The following is a 20,910-nucleotide window of genomic DNA, read 5'->3' on the forward strand; positions in this document are numbered from 1 at the left end:
CAAACTCCACCTTAGACTTGCCACACCGGGAACCACGGCCTCACGGATGGGGACGTCTTTGCAAAGGGTGGCGCAGGAGGGCTGTGAGAGGATTACCTATAATCGACACAATAGTCTGAAGATGCAGAAGAAGTTTGTTCCAAAGCTAAAAGGAATGATGCTCAAAAAGCCATTTACATAAAGACAAACTGAATATATATATATACACATATATATGCACATACATACACAACATATATATTTTTTAATTATTTCATGGGTTCTTTTCACAGGAATTGTACTCACAGCTAGAATGACAAACATTTTGCTCTGATGCAATACCAGTGAAGAAGGAATGACTTTTCCTTGTTCTTCTGAGACGTTTTTGGAGGTGACTGCCTTATCACTGATCATTAGACTCTAAATTCTGTCTGAGGAACTAGTGTGAGGAGGTGAACACCCAGGGCTACTTTTGCTCTTTTATTTTTCTATCTTTATGTCATGATGAATATGTGTTGCACCTGCCAACTTCTACCGGAGTAGTGAGCTCCCAGCATCTCTGAAAATCCCATTTGCATCACAGAGAAGTGTCAGTGAACATAAATATGTGCATACACATATTTTAAACAGAAGATCAGGATTTAAAAGAATGAAGGAGGTATAACTTAGCTGGCAAAAGGATAAAGTGAGGCCCTTCTGAAACTAACTATATCTTGATTAAATTGTGAAAGGAGCAGCAATTGTAAAGAATTATTTTCTGTACCAGGCATCAGTTTATTACAAGTTTTCAGGGATGCAGATCCACCACAATTATCATTAAGTTGCAAACCAGACCTAAAGTTTTTGAAGCTACTGCTTTGGGAAGAAAAACCTTTAAGAGTTTTTGGAAACGATAGAAAACTTCTTGTCAAAGGGCATAAGTCAGCTGTAGCTGTTGAGGACAGTTGGATCCAACATAGCTCCTGTGGTTCTAGCTGCCTTTGTAAAGGAAGACCTCCCAGTCTAAAAGGAAAGTTTCTACCAGTTCTCCAGCCTTAATGCAGCTCACAATGGTCCTGGTAATTTCAGGCTAGTTCTCACATCTGTTTCTCAGCCCAGTTGAGTTACTGTTCAGAGCATGCCCACAATACTTGCTCCAGGTGAGTGCTTGGCAGAGGGGATGTAGGCCTAACATGTGTTTTGGTGGGAGAAATGGAAAAGTGTAAGTAACCTTCAGATATTACTAACTGCTTATACTAAGCAGAATTTTGGAAGCTAATTATAAAACTGTTTTTCACACAAATACAGTGGATGCCATTAAACTGGATGTTTACCACCCACGATAGTTAAATTTGCTGTGGTATTTGATGTATTCAGAGCTCTAAATATAGGGAATACTACTGTGTGCTAAATGCACCTTTTAGTGAGACCCACTGTTGCTAAATAGTGGTTTAACTTTTAAAGCAAGCTTGCCAGGGAAGGAGCCTTACAAAATGCTAGAAGGACTCTTAGAAAGTAGGACAAGAAAACTTTCTAATGGTGTATCAGTTCAGTCATGAGGAGGAGGAATTATGGTAGTAATATGCTCTGTGAGGATATTTTTTCCCCTTAGTTTTACAATAGTCATAGCTCGTGGCCTTATTTTCAGATGCATTTTCTTTTCTGTTGAATGGAAAAGAAACTCAAGCTGACTATGAAGCTGATTATAACTGCGTTAAAGACATTGAAAGAAACATGAAAACAATAACAAAATGGGTCCTCTGCAAAAAGTGCAGAATTTAAGCCTTCTATTGTGTTTTTTTTTTAATCCCTGTGTTGGTTGTGACTGTGCATGGTAATATGTTGTTCCAGGCTGTTACCTCTTGCACTTTTTCTTACCTGACGAGGTTGCTGTTTATTGACTCTCCTCACTGCTACTTTCCAGATACTGCAGTCTCTCTGATACATGCAGTGAACAATTTTGCATACTTTTCTGGCTGTTGTCTTTGTTGAGGCTTTTACCTTCCTTTCCTTCCAGAATCCATGTACTGAATAAACATGTTATCCTGTCTCAGTAATTTTGGCCTCTAAATAATTTTGTTCCTTGCTTTGACAGCTAGTACATGTCCCCTTGAACCTAAGAGCTACTGTATTGAGCGTGTTTTGATTGTGTATGCTGTTGCTGCAGTGCAGTTCAGAGGAACCCAACAAATTATGTAACAAATAAATGCGACTTGGTTGTATGAAATGTTGTTCACTTTTTCAGATCAATAAAATGAAAATGCTTTTGGAAATGTAAAGAATTATTTGCGGTGATGAGGAAGTAAAGGAGTCCTTAAATTTTATTTCCTTATCCTTTCCCGGTCCTGTTTTGAGGTTTCATAAATGCAGCTGTTCTTCATCTTTTGAAAGGGGGAGAACTGCACTTTCTCCCCTCTTTTTGCCTTGCCTATATAGCCTGAAAACTTTGGGGAGTTAAGACTTTTGTCTTGAGAGCTTTGCAGCTGGTCAGGACCTCTAGATGCTGCTGTAGTACAAAGAGTGAATAATAATTCATTGTAGATAGTACATGGATGAATGTCAAAAACAAATTGTTGCTCATTCATTCAGAAATTAATACCCTGTTTTGTATGTCAGTATGCTTTGTTTGCAGAATAAAACCTTGTACAAAATCATCTAAGGCTTTCTCCTGAGACTTCACCTGTAAGGAAGGGAGCAGACAGTGTAAAGCTGCCAGGCAAGTGAGTAGACCCCCTTCCTTGCTGACATCCAGAGCGCTTAGGGCCTGTTTCTTGTTGGTGTCCTGATGGAAAAGGTCAGTCTCTGCAAGGCAAAACGCAGAGCCAGTGTGCTGCGCTAATGCCTCTGGAACAGCAGTGTGTGCAAAGACAGACCTATTTATGCAGATCTTCAGCTCTAGACAAAGCAAGCCTTTTACGTAAGCATCCCGCATCCATATTCAGATGCAAATGAACGGACAAGGTTGGTAATATATATAAACACTGGAACAAGGTAAGCAAGTGTCTATACAGCCTCTTCTCCTACCCCCCAGCCCATTTTCTGAAAATGGGCAAATCTGCCAAGATGGTGACATTCATGAGGGAAAAAAGATGAACTTTAATATAACAGCTTTTCTGGAAACCAGGTTGTGGATTATTGACCTTCAGAGAGCCTTCAGGCCCTTGGGTGGGGGAGAAGGAAGCTGTTGTAATATTTCTGTTGTTTTAAAGTCATAAGATAGCTGCAGTTATCAGTCATACAAGCTCTCTGTACCTCTGCAAGACCCTCCCATTCCATTTTAAGGAATGCTGGAAGGAAGATGTTTGTATTGTTTCAGAAGTTTTTCTTTCTTGGAGGATTTGTTTAAACTATTTGTGTTACTAATGATATTTGTGTAGCATTCCTGATTGCTTTAATACTTTTTTGCTTGGAATGCTGAACCCTATATTAGAGTATCTGAAGGAATTAGTGGCGTCATTTGAAAGAAAAATTCAGTGCTACCTTTCTTCCCTTTTGCCCCCTCACTCTTTCTTCTCTGCCATTGGCTTCCCTATCTACGTATCTTCAGTCCTGTTGGTGTCTCTAGTTCCTGCCATCTGCAACTGCTATGAAGATAGTTTCCTGTATGAGTGACAGGAGGTTTTGCTTGACTACATGGCTGAGCGCTGGGAAATTGGGAGGTGGGAGGAAGAGTGTGTTCTTTTTTTTCTTTTTTTTCTTTGCATTGTGTTTTTGGAGTCATGAGACTTAAAGATGAGAATGGAAAACAGACAAAGGAGATCAATCAGAATGCACAGAAGAAAGATGACCATGGGATAACATTTAAAGGAGTCACAGTAGAAAGCCTGGAATAGTCAGTGAGCTAAAACACAGGGAGAAAGGAGGGCAGAGGGGGTAGACAGATTGAAAATACGGATGCTGAAGATGGGATAATCACAAAGGGGCAGCAGCATTCCAGCCCTCCAGTGCTACAGAAGTGTGATGAGGGGCAAGCTATTGTATTTTGTGGGTGATGTTATTGTATTTTATCCCTCCACACATTTACCTGACTTTTTAAATTAATAATATGAATAATTGACCTGCACTGGGTTTCCTTTCTTATTCATAGGACATGTTGAAATTTCCAGTTCTCTTCAGTTGGGACAGCAGTGTCTCTGTTCTCACCTTCCCATCTCAAAAATCTGTAGCTCAGACCTGTGACCTAATCCAACACTTAGTCACATCCTTATGATTCTTGCCATTAAATTCCATGCACTCTGGATCAGGGTCTTACCTGCCTTAAGCAAGACTTAAGTCATTTGGGGATTTTCACCTCTTTCACCCCTGTATTAGAAATCAAGATGATGGCAGATCTTTGTTACTAGAATTGCAATGTTATGTTGTTTTTACCAAAGTCCCCTCTATTCCATTAGAGATCTTGATATTTTTCAAGTGTGTGCTTTTTATTTTCGCTAGATTTTTTTTAAAGGTTCCAGAATTTTTCGTGAGCATTTGGGTAGCATTTGTGATGTTTACTACCAACTTATAGCTCAGAGCAGCTGACAATTCTGAGAAGGGAAGAAAAATACTTAAGAAAACAAAAGATTTGCTTCCCAAAGACTGAAAATGGATTGCAGTCTGTGGCAAATAATCATCCTGTGTGGTTTTGATTGCACTTAAAAATGTGCACAGTAGAAAACTGGAGCTTACACCAATGTTGCTGAAAACTATAGCTGACACAGAAAGAATTGGGGATTTGAACATTTAACACAGCAATCTCTTGATTTATTTTATTTGAAAAATTAGTAGTATGTTCTTTGCTTGTTTTTAACTTATGTGCTATTTTTAATTCCCTGATAAATACTGATCTTAGACGCCTTACTCCATGATGGAAAGAATGAAGTAATAGCCCTGAATTAAAATGCTTGGGCTGTTTGGAAATGGCCATCTGTTAAATAAATGTTGCAAAAAACTTACTGTATGCACCTTTGAAGTTGATTGGGAGAAACTGCGCCTGTGAAGCCGTGTTGTTTTATAAGCTATGTAGAATCAGATACCTGAAGGAACAGTAAGGGACGTGCTCTTGTTGTGTGTGCATTTCATTCAAAGATCATCCACTCCTTGTCTCTGCTTTTGGCTGGTTTTGATGCAGAGGCAGTTTTCACCCATTACTGCCTCTGTGGAATGTGGAAAGGGAAAATGCGGCTGAGAATACCGAGCAGTGGAGATGGTCTCTGCATGTTTGAATTGTGACCTGTGTGAAACCAGGTGTCATGTTGTGGGAGAGTGAGGAAGCATAAATTTATAGAGTGCCAGGAGAACATATTTTTCAGCTTGATTAGAAACAAGAGCTGCAACAAAGTAATTATTCCTGAACTAAAGCTGGCCTTGGGGGTGAGTAAATTTGGAGGTGACATTTATTTCACAAATTTTCCATGGGCATTTTTACTTTTGGACAGAACCAGGAGCAGGTCAGATTTGGGTTCCTTTTCAGGTGAACCTTTGCATTTAGAGGGTTAACACAAGTCTAAGTTCAGTTCCTGTTTTAGCCAGCCTCTCGACTTGTTTTCATACTCCTCCTCTGTTTTCAGATTGCTTTGCTATGGACCATCTTGTTATTCAGATGCAATGCCATCTTGGGGAAGTTTGGGGTCACTGGGTTCACTGACTTTGTCGGTGAAAGCTGCAGAATTTCAGGCCTGTATGACCCCAGGACTCCCTGATCATCATCATCTTTTAAGTGCATTTGAGCACTTTGCTGTGAGGCTATGCATTTTTTTCTTTTCAAAAGTGGGGCCAGGGATCAGGAGATTTTTCATGTTCTGTCATGATTTTAGTTTTCTGCTGCAAATGAAAAATGCATTTAGCTTTTGTTTTGTTTTTTACTGATTTGAATGCACAAAGTCCTGGTACCTACAGCTGAGGAGCTGCCAATCAATAACCAAGACACACTGTCAGTTTAACTGTCTGGGTGCCTATTCAACCTCCATAGTAATCCTCTGCTTTAAAGTACAAAAGAGAAGGGATTTCTGTAGGGGCATTGGGCTCTTCTGCAGACAAGGAGGAGACACGGCATCTGCTATGTAATGGAGAGAAGCATCTCTCCTTGAGTAGTTAGTTTATAATAACTATTCCTATGTAAATACTGCTCTTCATCATTTGATCTCAGAACACTTTAAAAAGAGGATGATGTCACAGATGCTAAGGCACAAAAAATGGAAATGTCCCAACCGAGGTGTAACCCAGCATGTCTACAAGCAGTCAAGAATAAAATTCCAGGTCTCCTGGGTCCCAGACAAGGCTCTGCCTTTTAGGCCAGTGGTCCTTGATGTTTTCTATAGCCAGGCCTCACTGCTCTCACTTCCCTCTGCCCTTGCTCTCCTTCCCCCACACATGCGGACAGCTCTTTCCTCACGTGCTTCCGCCTCCTGTTTGCAGGAGCCACTTTCCAGGCCCATCCCATGTTCTCCTGCCCATCTCCTGCTGCTTGCGCTGCTGCCACCCCTTCTCCAGCCCCGCACCAGCCCTGACAGCACACCACAGAGCAGATCTACGGATCAGCTGAGCTTGAGCTCCAGCTGCGTGTCCAGACACTGGGGCCCCCCACTGTCAGCACCTGTGTGCTGGCTAGGCTGTCCCTCCAAAGCTGTGCTGGTCCTCAAGCTGTAGAGGTACCTTAGGGTGATGCCTATGCTAATACACCTGCAAGACTTGATTTGTTGCTAATTTAGGAATCCCTAAACTGGGATCCATGGACAGCAGCGATGCTGGTGAAAACACTGGAGCATGTGCTCTTAATATCTGGCACCTGGAGATGTTTGAACCTGCATAATTACAGTTTTTGAAATGCTCGAGTGAATGCTGAGTGTTGAAAACCTGGCCTTGGCAGCCTGAACCAAGGAACAGATCTTTCCATGTGGGTGGATGAATGTATTCGGTTTTAAAATATTTGCTTTATCAGATAAGAAATTTGAGAGATGCAGTGTTCTGATGTATTTTCTAACTTGAAGCTCATTTGGAATTCAGATTTCACACTTGATCATGAATAAGCATTTGTGTTCCCGGGAGAGAGAAATGTTGCTCCTACAGTCCTAGATGAATGCAGAGGCTTTGGGACTTCTGAACAGACAGGTACTTTACGCCCAAACTCAAATAAATGAGTGACTTAAAAATAACCTGCATAAATTATGCACGTTTTCATGAAGTAAAGTTGGTTTGTGTTTGAGTTCAGAGACAAAGTTGCTTCCAGGATATGTATGGAAAGCAGAGCAGTAGACTGCCTTGTTTTGAAATTATGAAGAAGATACGCAAAGTGGCAGGGTAATAACTGCTCTTGTTTTTGCTTCAGGTTATCTTTTACAAGCGTTGCTGGGCTCAGTTCCTTTCTGAAGGTCCTTGCCTTAGCCCGGCTTGCTCTCTTCTGTATTTCAGTCTGCTCATTTTTCCCAGCAGCCATTTGTTTCAATGATGTATTTTCTTTTTGGCCCTGAAACTTTAAGGAGAGAGAAGGCAATTTATATGAAAAATTACTTTATCCAGATTAATGACTGCTGCCCTTGAATGTTATCAGAGTGGTATTAGCTAGATTCCTTGCTGGAGTGAGAGAACAGAAACCACTTTTCAGGTCCTTGCTGTCTGAAATAGCTGTTGCGGAGATGGTTTCATGTATCGTGTTGGTCCAGAAAAAAACTAATACCTTCATGCAGTCAGAGGATAGAGCTGTGTGCATGTATAAAGTATGGATGAGGGGTTTTGGTGATAGCAAGCACTAAACCACCGTAATTGCCAGTGGATTTCAAGTGAAGGTTAAATACCCAGCGTCGGAGTCCAATAGCTGGGAATCTATTTTTGAAAGCTGAATTTCCAAAGGAAGGAATATGGATGTTCATTGCTGAATGTGTTTCTGCTCTTATTTATGATGATGTGACGTCAGGAGTAGTTGGCGACGTTACTGGAAGCATGAGCTTGGGATCTAGCCACATGTGTATACTTCCAACTCTTTTACCAAGATAAACCTCCTGTGATGGGATTGGGAAGGCTTGGCGGAATCAATGTTTTAATAACACAACAGCACAACCTTCTTTGATATAAAAAAGCCAGGATGATGTGGTAACTTTCTCTTGGGGCTGAGTGCCAGGCTTCAGTGCGATTTGGGTCCTTCTGAAATGTTGCAGGCATCTCCTGCTGCCTCTGCTGCTGCCTGTCGTGCAAAGGGCAGCTGTGGGTCACTGATGGACCTTAAACTTCAAAGCATCTCCTGGGGCGGTGGATGGGAAGCGCGCTCCTGTTTCGGAAGGTTTTAGAGAAGTCTCCCGAAAGACATGGTGACCTCCAAATCAAAATAAGACAAGACGTGTACCCAAACAGAAGTGAGGCTGGTAGATGTGGCAGTGCGAAAAGTAGTGTGGAATGACAGTAGCCTCAGGGCATACGTACCTGACCTGCTAGTTACAGTGAAGGCTTATATATGTGCGGAGCGCTGCAGGAGGGAAAGACCCACGTGGGATTTATGGGGCTGAATTATTAGTGTTCCTTATATTATGGTAATAAGGAATGTGAGCAGCCTTCACACCAGGCCCTTGAGTAATAGTATTAAATAGAAAGTTTGGTAAATAAATCTGTTCTGTGTTCCAAATACACTGTAGGAGACAAAATTGTTCATTAGGCAATTTTGGAGTCTGGGTTAGCTTGCATTCTGGAGGTAAGAAATTGCCCATTTATCAGCCGAGACTAACAGCATAGAAATGGGGAGGAAAATGCTTCTCAGGAGGAAGGAAAGTCGTGGAAATAGGAGTCAAGCACGTAATGCTAGATCAAAGACTACAAAGGAGCTTTTTTTTTTGCAATGTTCAAGTTCACATTAGCATTTCTCTTATTTGTAAACATAGCTTGAGATCTTCCTTTCTTGATTTTTCTTCTGGAGTAGAGTTTGCAAGGACAAGGTCCAACTGCAGTCCTTCTTTGTTTATGATTTAGCACTTACCAGAGCCATGAGTCTCTTCTGTTTTTTTGTTTTAATTTCTACTTTGTCCAGACATTAGAGATAGTTGTACTATTCCTTTACACTTCTGTTCCCCTCAGCGGTCCTCAGCTTCTGGCTGGAAGGTTGCCAATTCATTAAACAATCTCACATGAGGATAAAGATGTATCTTTCTTTACAGAAGTACTTTACCAAAAATGCTCAAGCAACCAGAATGCTCTTGACACACAGTTCATAATTGTCATTTCTGGGATCTAACATGATATTCAAAGCCATTTTGTTTCTCAGTTCCTACTGCTGCGTGTTTTGTTTGGCAAATAAAATGCAACTCAGACACCTGGATTTCTTTCAAGCTTTCAGATCAGGTGTGCTGCTGTGGCTCAGTGAAGAACACGTAAAGGACGGAGCCCAAAGAAGTAAGAAAAACTGAATTCATTTAATCAGCTAAAAAGACAAACTTTTATTATTTGTGGGGAGGGAAAGGGAAGATACCTAGATAATTGTAAGGTTTTTTTATCTTCCCTTGTAAAATTACTAATGGTGTGAATTCTTCAGACATTGGTTGTATCAAGTGTTTGCAGGCTTCATTTATTATCTACTAACCAAAATTAGCATTGTAGAACCACAGCAATACCAAGCTTTTCTCCTACATTTCTGTTGAGAACACTATTTATTCAAGATTTTAGAAGCAAGTCTCTGGAAACCCCTGATCGCTTCAGAAGAGGATTCCTCTTTACACTATACAGCAGGCACTGAAACCATGATACAAAATTTATTTCATGCTAGAATTGTTTTGCATAACATTGTGCATGCATTTTACTCAGAAGTACTAAATTGCATACAATGCTGTTGTCTTGTTTCTTACTTTGAGACAATTTTATACTTGAGTATTTTCCTGATTTTTGTACTATAAGTCCCAGTTTTAAAATAACACTTTTTTGTTTAAAATTCATACTGATTACTTAATATGAACAATTTATGAAGGGTCTTTACGTTGGATCTATACATCAATAAAATACAACATAACCAGAGCTGGAAAATTAAATCTAGACCAGCTGTTACTGTCAGGTCCGAAGGAAGGTCCCATGTGTCACAAGCATGCCAACAAAAACAGACAGGAAAAAGTTTCTTATTTTTATACACTTCTAGTTGGATTAAAAGTTCTTGATTTCCATGTCGGTGTGATGGACTGTGAAGGCGTGGTCAATATGACCGATGACTGCCTGATTGCACTTTTTTAAAACCATTACTCTGTATCTTGTATACAAAAAGAAGCGATCCATAGCAAAGAAATGTACAGTTTTATCATGTTTTACATTTTGGCTACAACAGCGTATGTAAAAGTAAAGAGCTTTGAAAGAAAATATATAACTTTGCTTTTTTTTCTCCTTAAGGTTAATCATACATTTGCAGTGTTTCGTTTTTTGTTTTTTAATTTTTGTCTTCATGCAATTCATGCTATGGAACAAAAAATAGATTAAAAAAAAAATCTTCTACAGTTTTGTTACATTTTGGCCGTAGAAAAAGCCTGCATCTCTAGTACAACTCCAAAACCACGAAGAATCATCCATAAAACCTGCATGGAGCGAGTTTACTTTGTCCAAATGAGAAGGTCTTCTATGCCTGCACAGTTCCACACAGATGTTTACTAGCCATCAATGTTCATCTCCATCTCGCCTTGTCAGGTCACTCTGACTGCCTCTGTTGGCATATATTTAGCAATGACTGGACTTTCTTTGCAAAGATCTGCATGTAAAGAATACAATCAGTACTTGAGCTTCTTCCCTGCGCTTTTCACATCAAGCTCGGCATCTTAGTTTTAAAGGAAGGAGGAAAAGGTGAAATAGCTACATGCAGAGGCAGCCATATTCTTCTTCACAGGATTTTTTTTTCCATGCAGTCAGCCAGACTGAGACCTCTCTACAGTGTGTCTGAGTATTGCTTTCAGCTTAAAATAGGCGCCCATGCAAAGTTTCATCCTACTGTGCTTGTTTGCTCAAACTCCTGCAGGGTTCCTATGGCTCAAAAATATCCTGAGAAAAGCAAAATCTTCCATCGTTGGCATGTTTCAGCATTGACTAAATGCCTAACCCATTCCATACAGAGCCAGTAGATCCACCATTAGCCAACATAAGCATATACTAGCATGATGCACCAGGAGAGAAACTATCTGGTGCATCTACCCTTCATCCTATGTACTGATACCATGCAGCACGTATGGCCCACCAGTACTATGGAAATGCCTGCCTGTTGTCATCTGGATGCTATTTAGGAGTGTTGTCACCTAGCATCATTAGTAACACCGTTCCCAGTAGGTGCTACTGTGAGACATTGCATCTTCAGACTTAGTCACCTGGATTATATGCAACATAGCATAGGCTAATTGAAAATAAAGCTTTTTAGACCATTCTCTGCTACTGATCCATGCTACAAAATAGATGGGATGGGAGACCAAGAACGTCTCACTGGACTAGGAGAGCTGTAGGGCGCAGACACTGAGGATAATCCTATCGCTTTTCCACTTATGCCAGCTATGCTGTTAAGGCTCCGTGACATTTCGTAACCTTCATTTAAAAGAAAAATGCAAAGTACAGCATTGGATCAATGACAGAATGGACTAAGAATGAGGTCAACATTGTAGCCAGTTCAATAGCATCTGCATGCACAGACATGCTGAGAGTAGTATCGCTTGCAACATGATTCAGAAGGCCATTGAAGTAAAGTTTAAAACAAAAAAATTCATTATCATTTCTCAAGGATGGTCAGGCTGTATAACTGATCCTACAGGCGGCAATATGGTAGTATCCTAGAAAAAAAAAGTCAGTGGGAGGGATTTTCCATGTCTCTATCATACACTCACGCATACCTCTGCCCTGTCACTTCATGCATTTTGACCTCAGGCAAAATTAAGGTTTCTGATATCTTTAAAAAGAAAAAAGAAGGAGGGAAAAAAAAGAAAGGAACAAAAAAGGCAGCAACATCCATGGAATTTATTCTGTTGCTATAGAGATACTACTCCTTTGTTCTCAGCATTTAAAAAAAAAAAAAGGAAAAACAAAACTGCATGCACTGTTTCCCTCCCCCTCCCCTTCTTTTTCAGACATGCACATAAACAGCTCAGCAAGTGTACAGAGAGTTGCACAAACTATGGATGAAATCCTGTTGGAACAACAATTAAGATGCTCTCAACATGTTTCAAACAGGCCAACAATATGCTGACGTATATTACTCTTTAGCCAACCAGCCTCTGTTTCATTCAGTAACGAGAGGCAGTTGCAGTGCATCGTGAAAACCATACATTCCTCATCCCCAAGGATGTGCCATTTGGAGTGTTCACCTGATCCACTGGAACCACCCAAACTCGCCCGGGCTGAATGAACGTGGCCAATGCTTATCCGATACAGAATCAAGTAAAACACTTTGCTACAAAGGTAAATTTTAGAAGATATACTTTCATATGAAAGTGTTGTGGTCCAACTATATCTTTGTTGATGATAAGCTTTAAACTTATAAATACATACACTATCTATAACTGGCATTTACTATAACTATTGCCCATCATACAATGGCACATGGGAATTCTATACTCCATACTCAGCGTATGGTTACATCATACAATTTTTGCAGTTTTAAAATATTGACTATATCATATACTATATACAGTGCACCAGTGATAAACACTGATTTGAAGATACATATCTCTTTTCCAATTTCCCCATTCCTTATCAATTTTTATGCATATATATGTAGTTCTAATTTTGGTTTGTATGGTTTTCTCGTGTTAAATTATTTAAACAAAGCTTAGCCTATCTTAAGGGAAAGGTTTTTTAATTTGATTTGATTTCTGTTTGCAAGATAGATGATTCTGATCATTATCGAAGTAAAATGCAGTTGCTTCTGACAGATCTGTAGCTGTCAGAAGTCTGAAAAACCAACTAGTAATGATTCATTTATGAAAGGAAACTGATTTTAGATGGATTATTTTCCAATTGTAAGACACCTGTGCTAACAGATGTTCTCGTGTGCTTCTCTTCCTCTGTTGAACTAAACAGCTACAAATAACCAAATAATTTGTTTTAGAGCTCTGTTAAGGTGGCCGAATAATCCTTCTGTATTTCTTGAGGATATTTCCCTTTTGCATTTTTATTTTGTTGTTTGCCACCTCCAGCTCTGCTCTTCAGAGTGTGGTAAAAATCTGTGAGCTTTCCAAATGGGAAACCTTCATTGCTATCAGATATTAATCGGCCTCTCCTTGGAGGACAGACTAGTTTAAGGACGTTGTAGAGCATTTTTCACTGAAGCTCACTGCACCAGCTGGGGTGGAAGACTCAACTGCCTAGCATAGCTGCATGGGGTAGTTACAGCTCCTCAGGCTTTTCTTTCTGAAAGAAATAGGTTAGAAACTCCAAATGCAGACATCAGGTGGTGGTTTCCAGCCCAAACGTGCATCTCTACAACAAGCGCACTATTGCGTGCTACAGCTACAGCTGACTTTCCCTCATTTCTTTAAAACGGTTGCTAACTACGTGGTTAGAGGACCCCAGCTACATACCCTTTCTTATTCCTCCATCAGGCGGGCAGGGATATTCCCCGGTTGATAAGAGGAAGCAGGGTCCATATCTCTCCCGAGTGCCAGAGCGGGTAAAGGGCAGGCCCTCATCAGGCGTAATAGCCTGGTCTATGTGGGGACAGTCTTCGTTTGCCAGCGCCGCCTTGGCCACCTCACCATTCAGTTTCGAATCTTCAAACATATAAGCAGAAGGCTATTGAAACACTATGCACTGTTTAGTAGCGTTCCCGCTGCAAATTAAGGGTTCACAGCTAACGAGCTCTACCGCGACTCTACAAAAGGTAGCACATCTGTCCTAGACACTGCGTTCATGGGCACTGCACCAAAATAAAATAAAGGCTGTTAAGTGGGAGGAGAAACAAAACGCGATCGTGTTAGGTGGAACAGCAGCCGCCTGTACTTCCGCATTGAGGGGCAGTTTCGGAAACGGGTGTGCATTGGTTCCTAGTCCTGCGAGCAGAAGACCGCGGTTAGAAATCGGATCATGTTTTTGCATGACATCAGATGGGGTATGAATGACCTGTTTGCCATGAAGCCTACTGTCGCTCAGAGCTTTGGAGAGGCAGTTGACTGTGAGTTGTGGTTTAGTATTTGAGTATATTCTATTTGTGCTGATTTATATCTTTGTGGGAGGTTACTGAGGGGAAAATTCCTGCTCTTCCCCTCCCCCAAATTTACTCAGGTTGCTTTATATTGTTTCTGGTACCAGTTGTGCAGAATGGCTGTACACATTTTAGACACACAGAGTACATTATGTATGGAAATACGACAGCAGAACGTGGATTTGAAAGCAAGAAATCCATTTTCTGATGTTCTCCTTGGAGAAACATACAGTATTTGCAATGCCAGCACAGGACACTACGTATAGAAAACAATACAACAGGCCATGAATTTGGAAAATGAACAGAGTAGAATTTACTCTTGACTGTAAATAATGAAAACAAGTTGTCAGATTTGCCCATTTACTCCACGCATTCCCATGAGGATAGACTGAGAATAGTATGTTTTCTCTGTGTGACTTGCTTCACGTTTATAAAACAACTTAAATGCTATTTATTTTAATGTTTTAAAGTGCAAATTAGTATATTGAGAATATACTCGAAATATGGCACAGCTCAATATGAGTATTTTGGCTGAAGGGAGAAAAAACAGTCAAAATGTGCTTCCTGAATTTTCACAAATACTAAGATATGTTAACTGAGTGGTATTGGCAGCATCCTACGCCTCGGTTGCACAATGCTTATTACCTAGACACTGTAAAGCAAAAATCTGTGGGTGATCCTACAGGCCTTTTAGGAAAGACAGAGTCAGTAGATAAACTTAATTCAGTGCCTCTTCCAGATTCACGTGCTAGCTTATTCTGAACTCTACCTGATGCTGTCATCTGTCAGTAGATTTGAAGCCAAATAATAAAACAAGCCCAAAAGAGAAAATACAACAGGTATGGTTCAGAGATATAGTTCTGATCCTCTGGTTTCAGATGGATGTGATGAATGAATAGTAGGCCGAAGTCTTTTCAAATTACAATTGTTTTGCACACACACACACACACGCGCACAGATGTATATGACACACACTACGCATCTTCTCATGCACCAGTAATTGCACTCTGTGCGTTGTTTCCTCTTTGATTTAGGTGGTACTGGCTTGTCGCTACATAAACAGCCTTTTCTGCAAATATCTCACCTCTGCCTCCTTTCTTCTCTATGCAGTATTAGTCAATTTATTTCCCCAAAAAGGAAGGTGGTAATATTTTGTTTTGCAAGCAATGAACTAATTAGGTCTTTCAATACATTTAAACTGACAAAAGCTATAGGTGCATTTTATTGTTTGTAGACGCTAATTTGAACTGGATTCTAAAGTTTTGAGGTTGCAGTAAGTTGCAATTCCTTTCTGTTCAGAATACCCATGTAGTGCTCTTTAATATTACTCTTTGCACAAAACCTGACCTGGCTGCCATAGTAACCATGATATTGCAGGTACTGAGCTGTTGATTTCAAAATCATGTAACTGTGTTCAGGGAGAGCTGCTGTCCTTACAGGGATAAGCAAAGAACTGTGCTTCTTCCTAAGCTTCTGCTTCTACAAGCTGGCGGCTCTGATCCTGAAACGAGAAAGGCAGCTGTGTCAGCACAGCTCTGCACTGAAATCTGAGCGACTCCTGCTGCTGCACCTGAGCCTGGGTTTGCAAAACACATTGCTCCCCTGGTCCGTCCATGGGACTCCAAGCACCTCTGAGCAGAGCGGTCTGGGTCCAATTGCTCACTAGTAAGAGCCATTAGTCCTTTCGGGAGCAGCCTGTGAGCTCCCCTGTGCATGAACAGCAAGAAGGTTGACCTTCTTAGAGTTGATTTCTAAAATTGTGTTCTATGTCCCTAGTAATTTCAGCTGGAGCTTGCTCTGGTAGCCTCCTCAGGGTCCCTTAGCTCTACTGATTTTCTCTGTGCTTGTTGTTGGAAATCTGCAACTTTATTATTTCATTTTTGTTCCAGAGAAACAGAAGAGAGTAATTAGGGATGGGGAATTACAGGTGAATCGCTGAACTGTGCTGCCAGTGTCTATTGAATATTTCTCTTTGCATATACCCTCCATGATATGAACAGTAGGGCATTATATTATATGCATGGGCTATGCCCTAGGGATCACACTGGGGATAGCAACGCTGTTCAGCGATGACAGTTTTGCTAAATATTTAAGAAAAAGAGAAATTACCAGCCCAACAGATTGCATCTATTGCTGGTAGCAGTGCATATGAGATAGTGTGAAGTAGAGTAGTTGTGCTCCAGACCAGTGTCTGCAGCACCTAATTCTGTGATGATGGGACTCAGCCATCGCATCACATTTAACATGTGATTAGTCTGTTTTGGAAATTAAAAAAAAAAAAAAATCTGTGGTGTCATCAGTTAACAGTGAAAAGTTTTCATTGCTTTCATTAGCAAGGGTACATGTTGAACAATTTCAGGAATGCAGTCTAAAGATGGAATGAACTGGTATTATTTATGTTGGTTTCTTAAGTTGCAATTTGCATGTTTGCTTTTTCCGTGATTCACCTTGGGTTTGAAAGAACCCCAGATAAAGCAAAACAACTGAAAGTATTACCCTCTGATGACTACTAGTCTAGCAGCACTGACTACTTCTTCTAGGACCTTAACTCTTCTAAGCCTTGGTTCTGGCCTACTGAACTCACAGGAGTTTTTCCCTCCGTTACCAGGATCTGCATCAGGCCTATGCAGCATTTTTCTTCTTTAGATGGCAAACTGATTCGCAAAGAAAAGGCAATGTTATCATCTCTCTTTTACAGATGGGTAAAACTACCATGCAGTGAAGTGACTTGCCCACTGCTATGTAAGAGGTTATTTACAAGAACAATCTTCTGACTCCCAGCATGGTGCCTTATCTCCATAATCATCCTATCTGTGAATACCTAGTTAACTGCACCAGCTCTAAACATTCACCTGCAGAGATTTGGCTGAGAGGCTGAAAAAAGTATTCAGCAGGTCTCCCAGGTGAGTAGTTTGTTTCACAACTACCTCATTTGCATGATTTCTATTCTTTTTTCTTCCTCCTCCCTGTTTCCTCCACCTCCTTTTCCAGAAAAGTGCTATTAAACACCCCAGGTGTTTTGAAGCAAACGGAATTTCAGAATAGAGAGATTCTGATAAAACCTTAGGAGAACTGCTAGATTTTGTATTGACATACTCTGCATGTTGTGGAGAAGCACAGGGGAGACTGTCCATGCCCATGCTGCGTGGCTCATCTCTTTTCTCATAGCGCGAATTAGAAACAAGTTGTTGCAGACTGTCATAGTGACTTTACCAGTGCTGCTGGTTTTGACTTCAGCTAGAGCCAGATAAACATCAATACTGAATCTCCGCCTATTTGAACTGGATCTAAAATTCAGACTACTGATGGACTTCCATGTATGTGATATATTCATGGACCTCAGTCTATGCTCGCAAGTGTGGCACGTGTACAGAGGTGGTTCCTGCAGTAGGAGGAAAGCCACCCCAGTCATCTTTGCCTTAGCATAGAGCACCATTCTCCAAAACTGCCAAAAAACATGTTCTTGGCCTACCCTTCTTACCTTAGATGTCTTCAGAAATTGTGTGTGGGCCAGGGGGCTCCCCACTCACACTGCTTCCCTTTGTACTTGTTGCTCCCCTCCTTTGTCTCCCACATGTCTACAGAGCTACAAGGTGGCCACTTCCCCAAAGAATGGATGAGTAGAAAGGCACTCAGGGTGGGCCTTTTCCAGTCCTTATAAGATAGGAAATCTAATGCCTTTTCCAGTCCTTATAGGAACTTTTGTAGGTCATAACCACTTTGACTGAAACAGGGCTGAGAGAAAACCTGTAAGTCACAGCTTGGTATGCATGCAAATTTACCTGTGGGATTTGCAGGTTCTCTTTCCCAGTGCCTGGCTGCATGAACAAAGCCAAATCCCTTGGTACTGTGCTAAAGAGCATAGGGTCTTCTCAGCCCTGGATCAGAAACACAGCAACTGGGAGACATCAGGGTGATTCCTTTAATCCCCTTAGGTCACTGGCAGTCTCTTCCAGGAGGAAACAGACTGTTTCCCTCCTAGCAGCCCTTGTTTAAAGATTAAAAGAGGCAAGGACTCTTGACCTTGGACTCTGTAGGACTCAAGGCTGAGTACCTACAACTTCCCTGAGCAGCCATTTGCCATCCCACAATGACTCAGGAGACTTGAAGGGTTTGTACTGCCATCCCAAGGGAAGGGGTTGAGGAGCAGGAAGGAAAGAGGAGCAGCCAAGTGCAGAACAGGGCCAGAACTGAGAAAGGAAGTTGTTTGAAGGATGAAGACCTTTCTACTGGGGGGCCTTGTCTGACCAAAGTTACATTCCACCCTACCAGCCCTTGTACACCTAAAGATGAACCCACAGCTTGACTAGACCACAGCTGTGCTCTTACAGCCATAATCCCAGTCCTAGGATTGCTGTTATTACAGTTTGTGAGTAGTCCTGCTCCTGACAGTGGAGAGTGCCACTGGATCTCATTTCATGGCATGGGGGATGTTTGCCCATTTTCAGGCCTATCATGCTGCATGTCTCCTAGCATTTAGTAGCTGCCCAAAGTCTCTCCTGAAGAAGGATCTGGTCTCTTGCAGCAGAGACCTTTAATCCATCTGGAATCCCTGAAGAAATAATGCTACATTGTCCACTTAGTGGGTTAATAACTCTTCTGTTTTGTGGACCTTTTGCACTTTTCTGGTGATATAAAAGGCCTGTTAACATGGCAAACATTAACTGTGTCCTGCTATGCTTGGGACAGGAAACTCTCTTGGTATGATGTTTTTCCCTGTGTCTCAGGCTAGTGATAACATGGTGCAGGGACAGGGATGGCACAGCCAAGATGAGGGTGGAGGACTGCTGTGCTCTAGCTTTTTTCCACTACAAGGCTATAATCTGGAGAGTGGGAGGTAGAGCAGCCCTGAGGCTGCTGTAGTTTTTTGTGGAGGACAGAGAATTTCCTAGCCATCTTTACTGTAGGGAAAATGAAAGATTTTGTGTTCGCTTTTGTGTCCTACTTTTGCAGCATCACGTTTGCCTGCTGCTTCCTGTGCTGAGCAAATGACCATAACGTGGGTAAAAGGTGTGAATCCAAGGACGTTTACGTGGGTCTGTGGAAGTGTTAAAAGCTGCTCAGCATCTGAAAATCCCCATTGACTTTATATCCCCCAATTTCTCTTCGAGATCTTATGTGGAAATGCAGTATTTACAACTCAATTCCCTATTCTTTTGAGTCTCTTGAATTCAAATTTCATTCCTGTTATCACATTATTTCTGTTTTGGTTTCCTGGACAGTGTTTGCCCATTGAAACTCATTGGCTGGTCATCAATTGCCTCAGTATAAATCACTTTATCTTTTTATACTGGATTTCATCTGAACTCTGCTGTGCTTCTCCACTGGGTGATGGGAGGCTCAGAGTATAACAGAGAATTGGGAGGTAAAGGAACTGCAGACTGAGAAAAATAAGCTTTTCTTGAATTTGTGTGTGGCAGTAGCGATTTCTGAATTAACATAGAATTCACTAGTGATTAAGATTAGAAACAATAAACTTCATACTGTCCCTGTAGAAAATTAACCAAAAAAAAGGTCTATAAGCTATTTTTTTTTATCATTCTTTCAGAGCAGTGTTTGGGTAATTGGGGGAGATTGTAACAAAATACCTCAATCAGGACCTGATTCAGCAAAATAACGATTATGCTTCTGCGCCAGACCATCTTAGGCTACAGAAATCAATTTTTATGGGCTCCAGAGCCTCATGCAGGATTAAGAAACATGGATCCCATGGGCAGGGGCTCATTTTTGTTGTTGTTAAATCAGGCCTTTAGAGTGAAAGGGATATAACTATATTAGGAGGAGAATTATGGAGAAGATGTATTAAACCACAGACAAAGGATGATGAAATGATGAAATTATGGCTTGGAGAGTATGGAAGGAAGTATAGCATAGAGAAATACAGCGTAGAGAATATGGGTTTAAGCCTTTGAAAATGAGTTATGATACGTCAACATGGGTATCACTGGTTTTCAAAATGGTAGTGGAAAAAAAAATCCTAAATTGGTAGGCTTGGGAATTTTTCTGCTGGAGAGCAATGAAAATTAATTTTTCCCATGCAGGCTCTCTGGAAAAAAAAAAAAAAAGTAGTAGTAATTTAACTAAGTAGTTCTGTGTCATACCAGGTACTTACTCTTTGCATTAATACCTTGCATCAGGTTTTGTGTCACAACCTCAATGAAGTTACCTATAGTCTGTGACATTCCTTGTTCTTTTGCATTAAAGAACTGTATTGTAATCTCCTCGGCTGCCCAATATGGAGCTCAGGTTGATGGGAATTGGAGAAAAACTTCACAGAATAAAATATGACAGTCTGTAACATACACAAGCTGCAAGCAACGTACAGTAAAAACAAGTAAATGTTAACAAACAGAGTGAAAGAGAGAAAGAGAAAAAGAGAGAAAATGTGAAGAACATGTAGAAGAATTAATAGATTCCTATGTAACAACTCAGTTAATTTTAGTTACCCCAATATTCTAAGGCCGTTAGAATAAAAATGTTCGTTAGTTCTAGGTATCTTTATTAAAGTTCCCTGATTTTCATAATTACTGCGTATTTTGAAAGCTGTTATGAAGCTCTTTTGAGTAGATATCACACTGATGGACTTTACAGTGGCACAAACGAGAGCAGAGCTTAGTACGCTACAGGAATACGGAGAGGCCTTCCGACCCAACCTACCTCTTCAACATGTACTCACCACCATGTTGACCCGGGTCCCTCCAGGAAGCCGTGTCCCCCAGGAAAGGCACTCCGGTGGCGTGGGGACCACCTCTCAGTGCCAACTGGCCAACATTCTGACGTCACTCCCAGAGAATATCACCCTTTTGAGGCACTACTCCTCGAAGTGAGGTGACAGTATGTTG

The 20,910-nt window shown here is 41.0% G+C and overlaps 2 protein-coding genes across 2 annotated transcripts in view; one reads left to right on the forward strand and one right to left on the reverse strand.

Moving 5' to 3' along the window:
* The window catches only part of SERGEF (secretion regulating guanine nucleotide exchange factor), a 159,862-nt gene extending 157,250 nt beyond the window's left edge, over positions 1-2,612 (forward strand). Inside the window, 1 exon segment of the mRNA XM_067296053.1 lies at positions 1-2,612. Within this exon segment, the coding sequence (XP_067152154.1) occupies positions 1-119 (119 nt within the window). The 3' untranslated portion in view covers positions 120-2,612.
* Positions 1-20,910, reverse strand: part of KCNC1 (potassium voltage-gated channel subfamily C member 1) — a 123,450-nt gene that overhangs the window by 6,548 nt on the left and 95,992 nt on the right. The window contains 1 exon segment of the mRNA XM_067296051.1: positions 13,449-13,637. Coding sequence (XP_067152152.1) covers positions 13,449-13,637 — 189 coding nt within the window.

This window comes from Apteryx mantelli, chromosome 4 (genome assembly GCF_036417845.1).
Source record: "Apteryx mantelli isolate bAptMan1 chromosome 4, bAptMan1.hap1, whole genome shotgun sequence".
Taxonomy (NCBI): Eukaryota; Metazoa; Chordata; class Aves; order Apterygiformes; family Apterygidae; genus Apteryx; species Apteryx mantelli.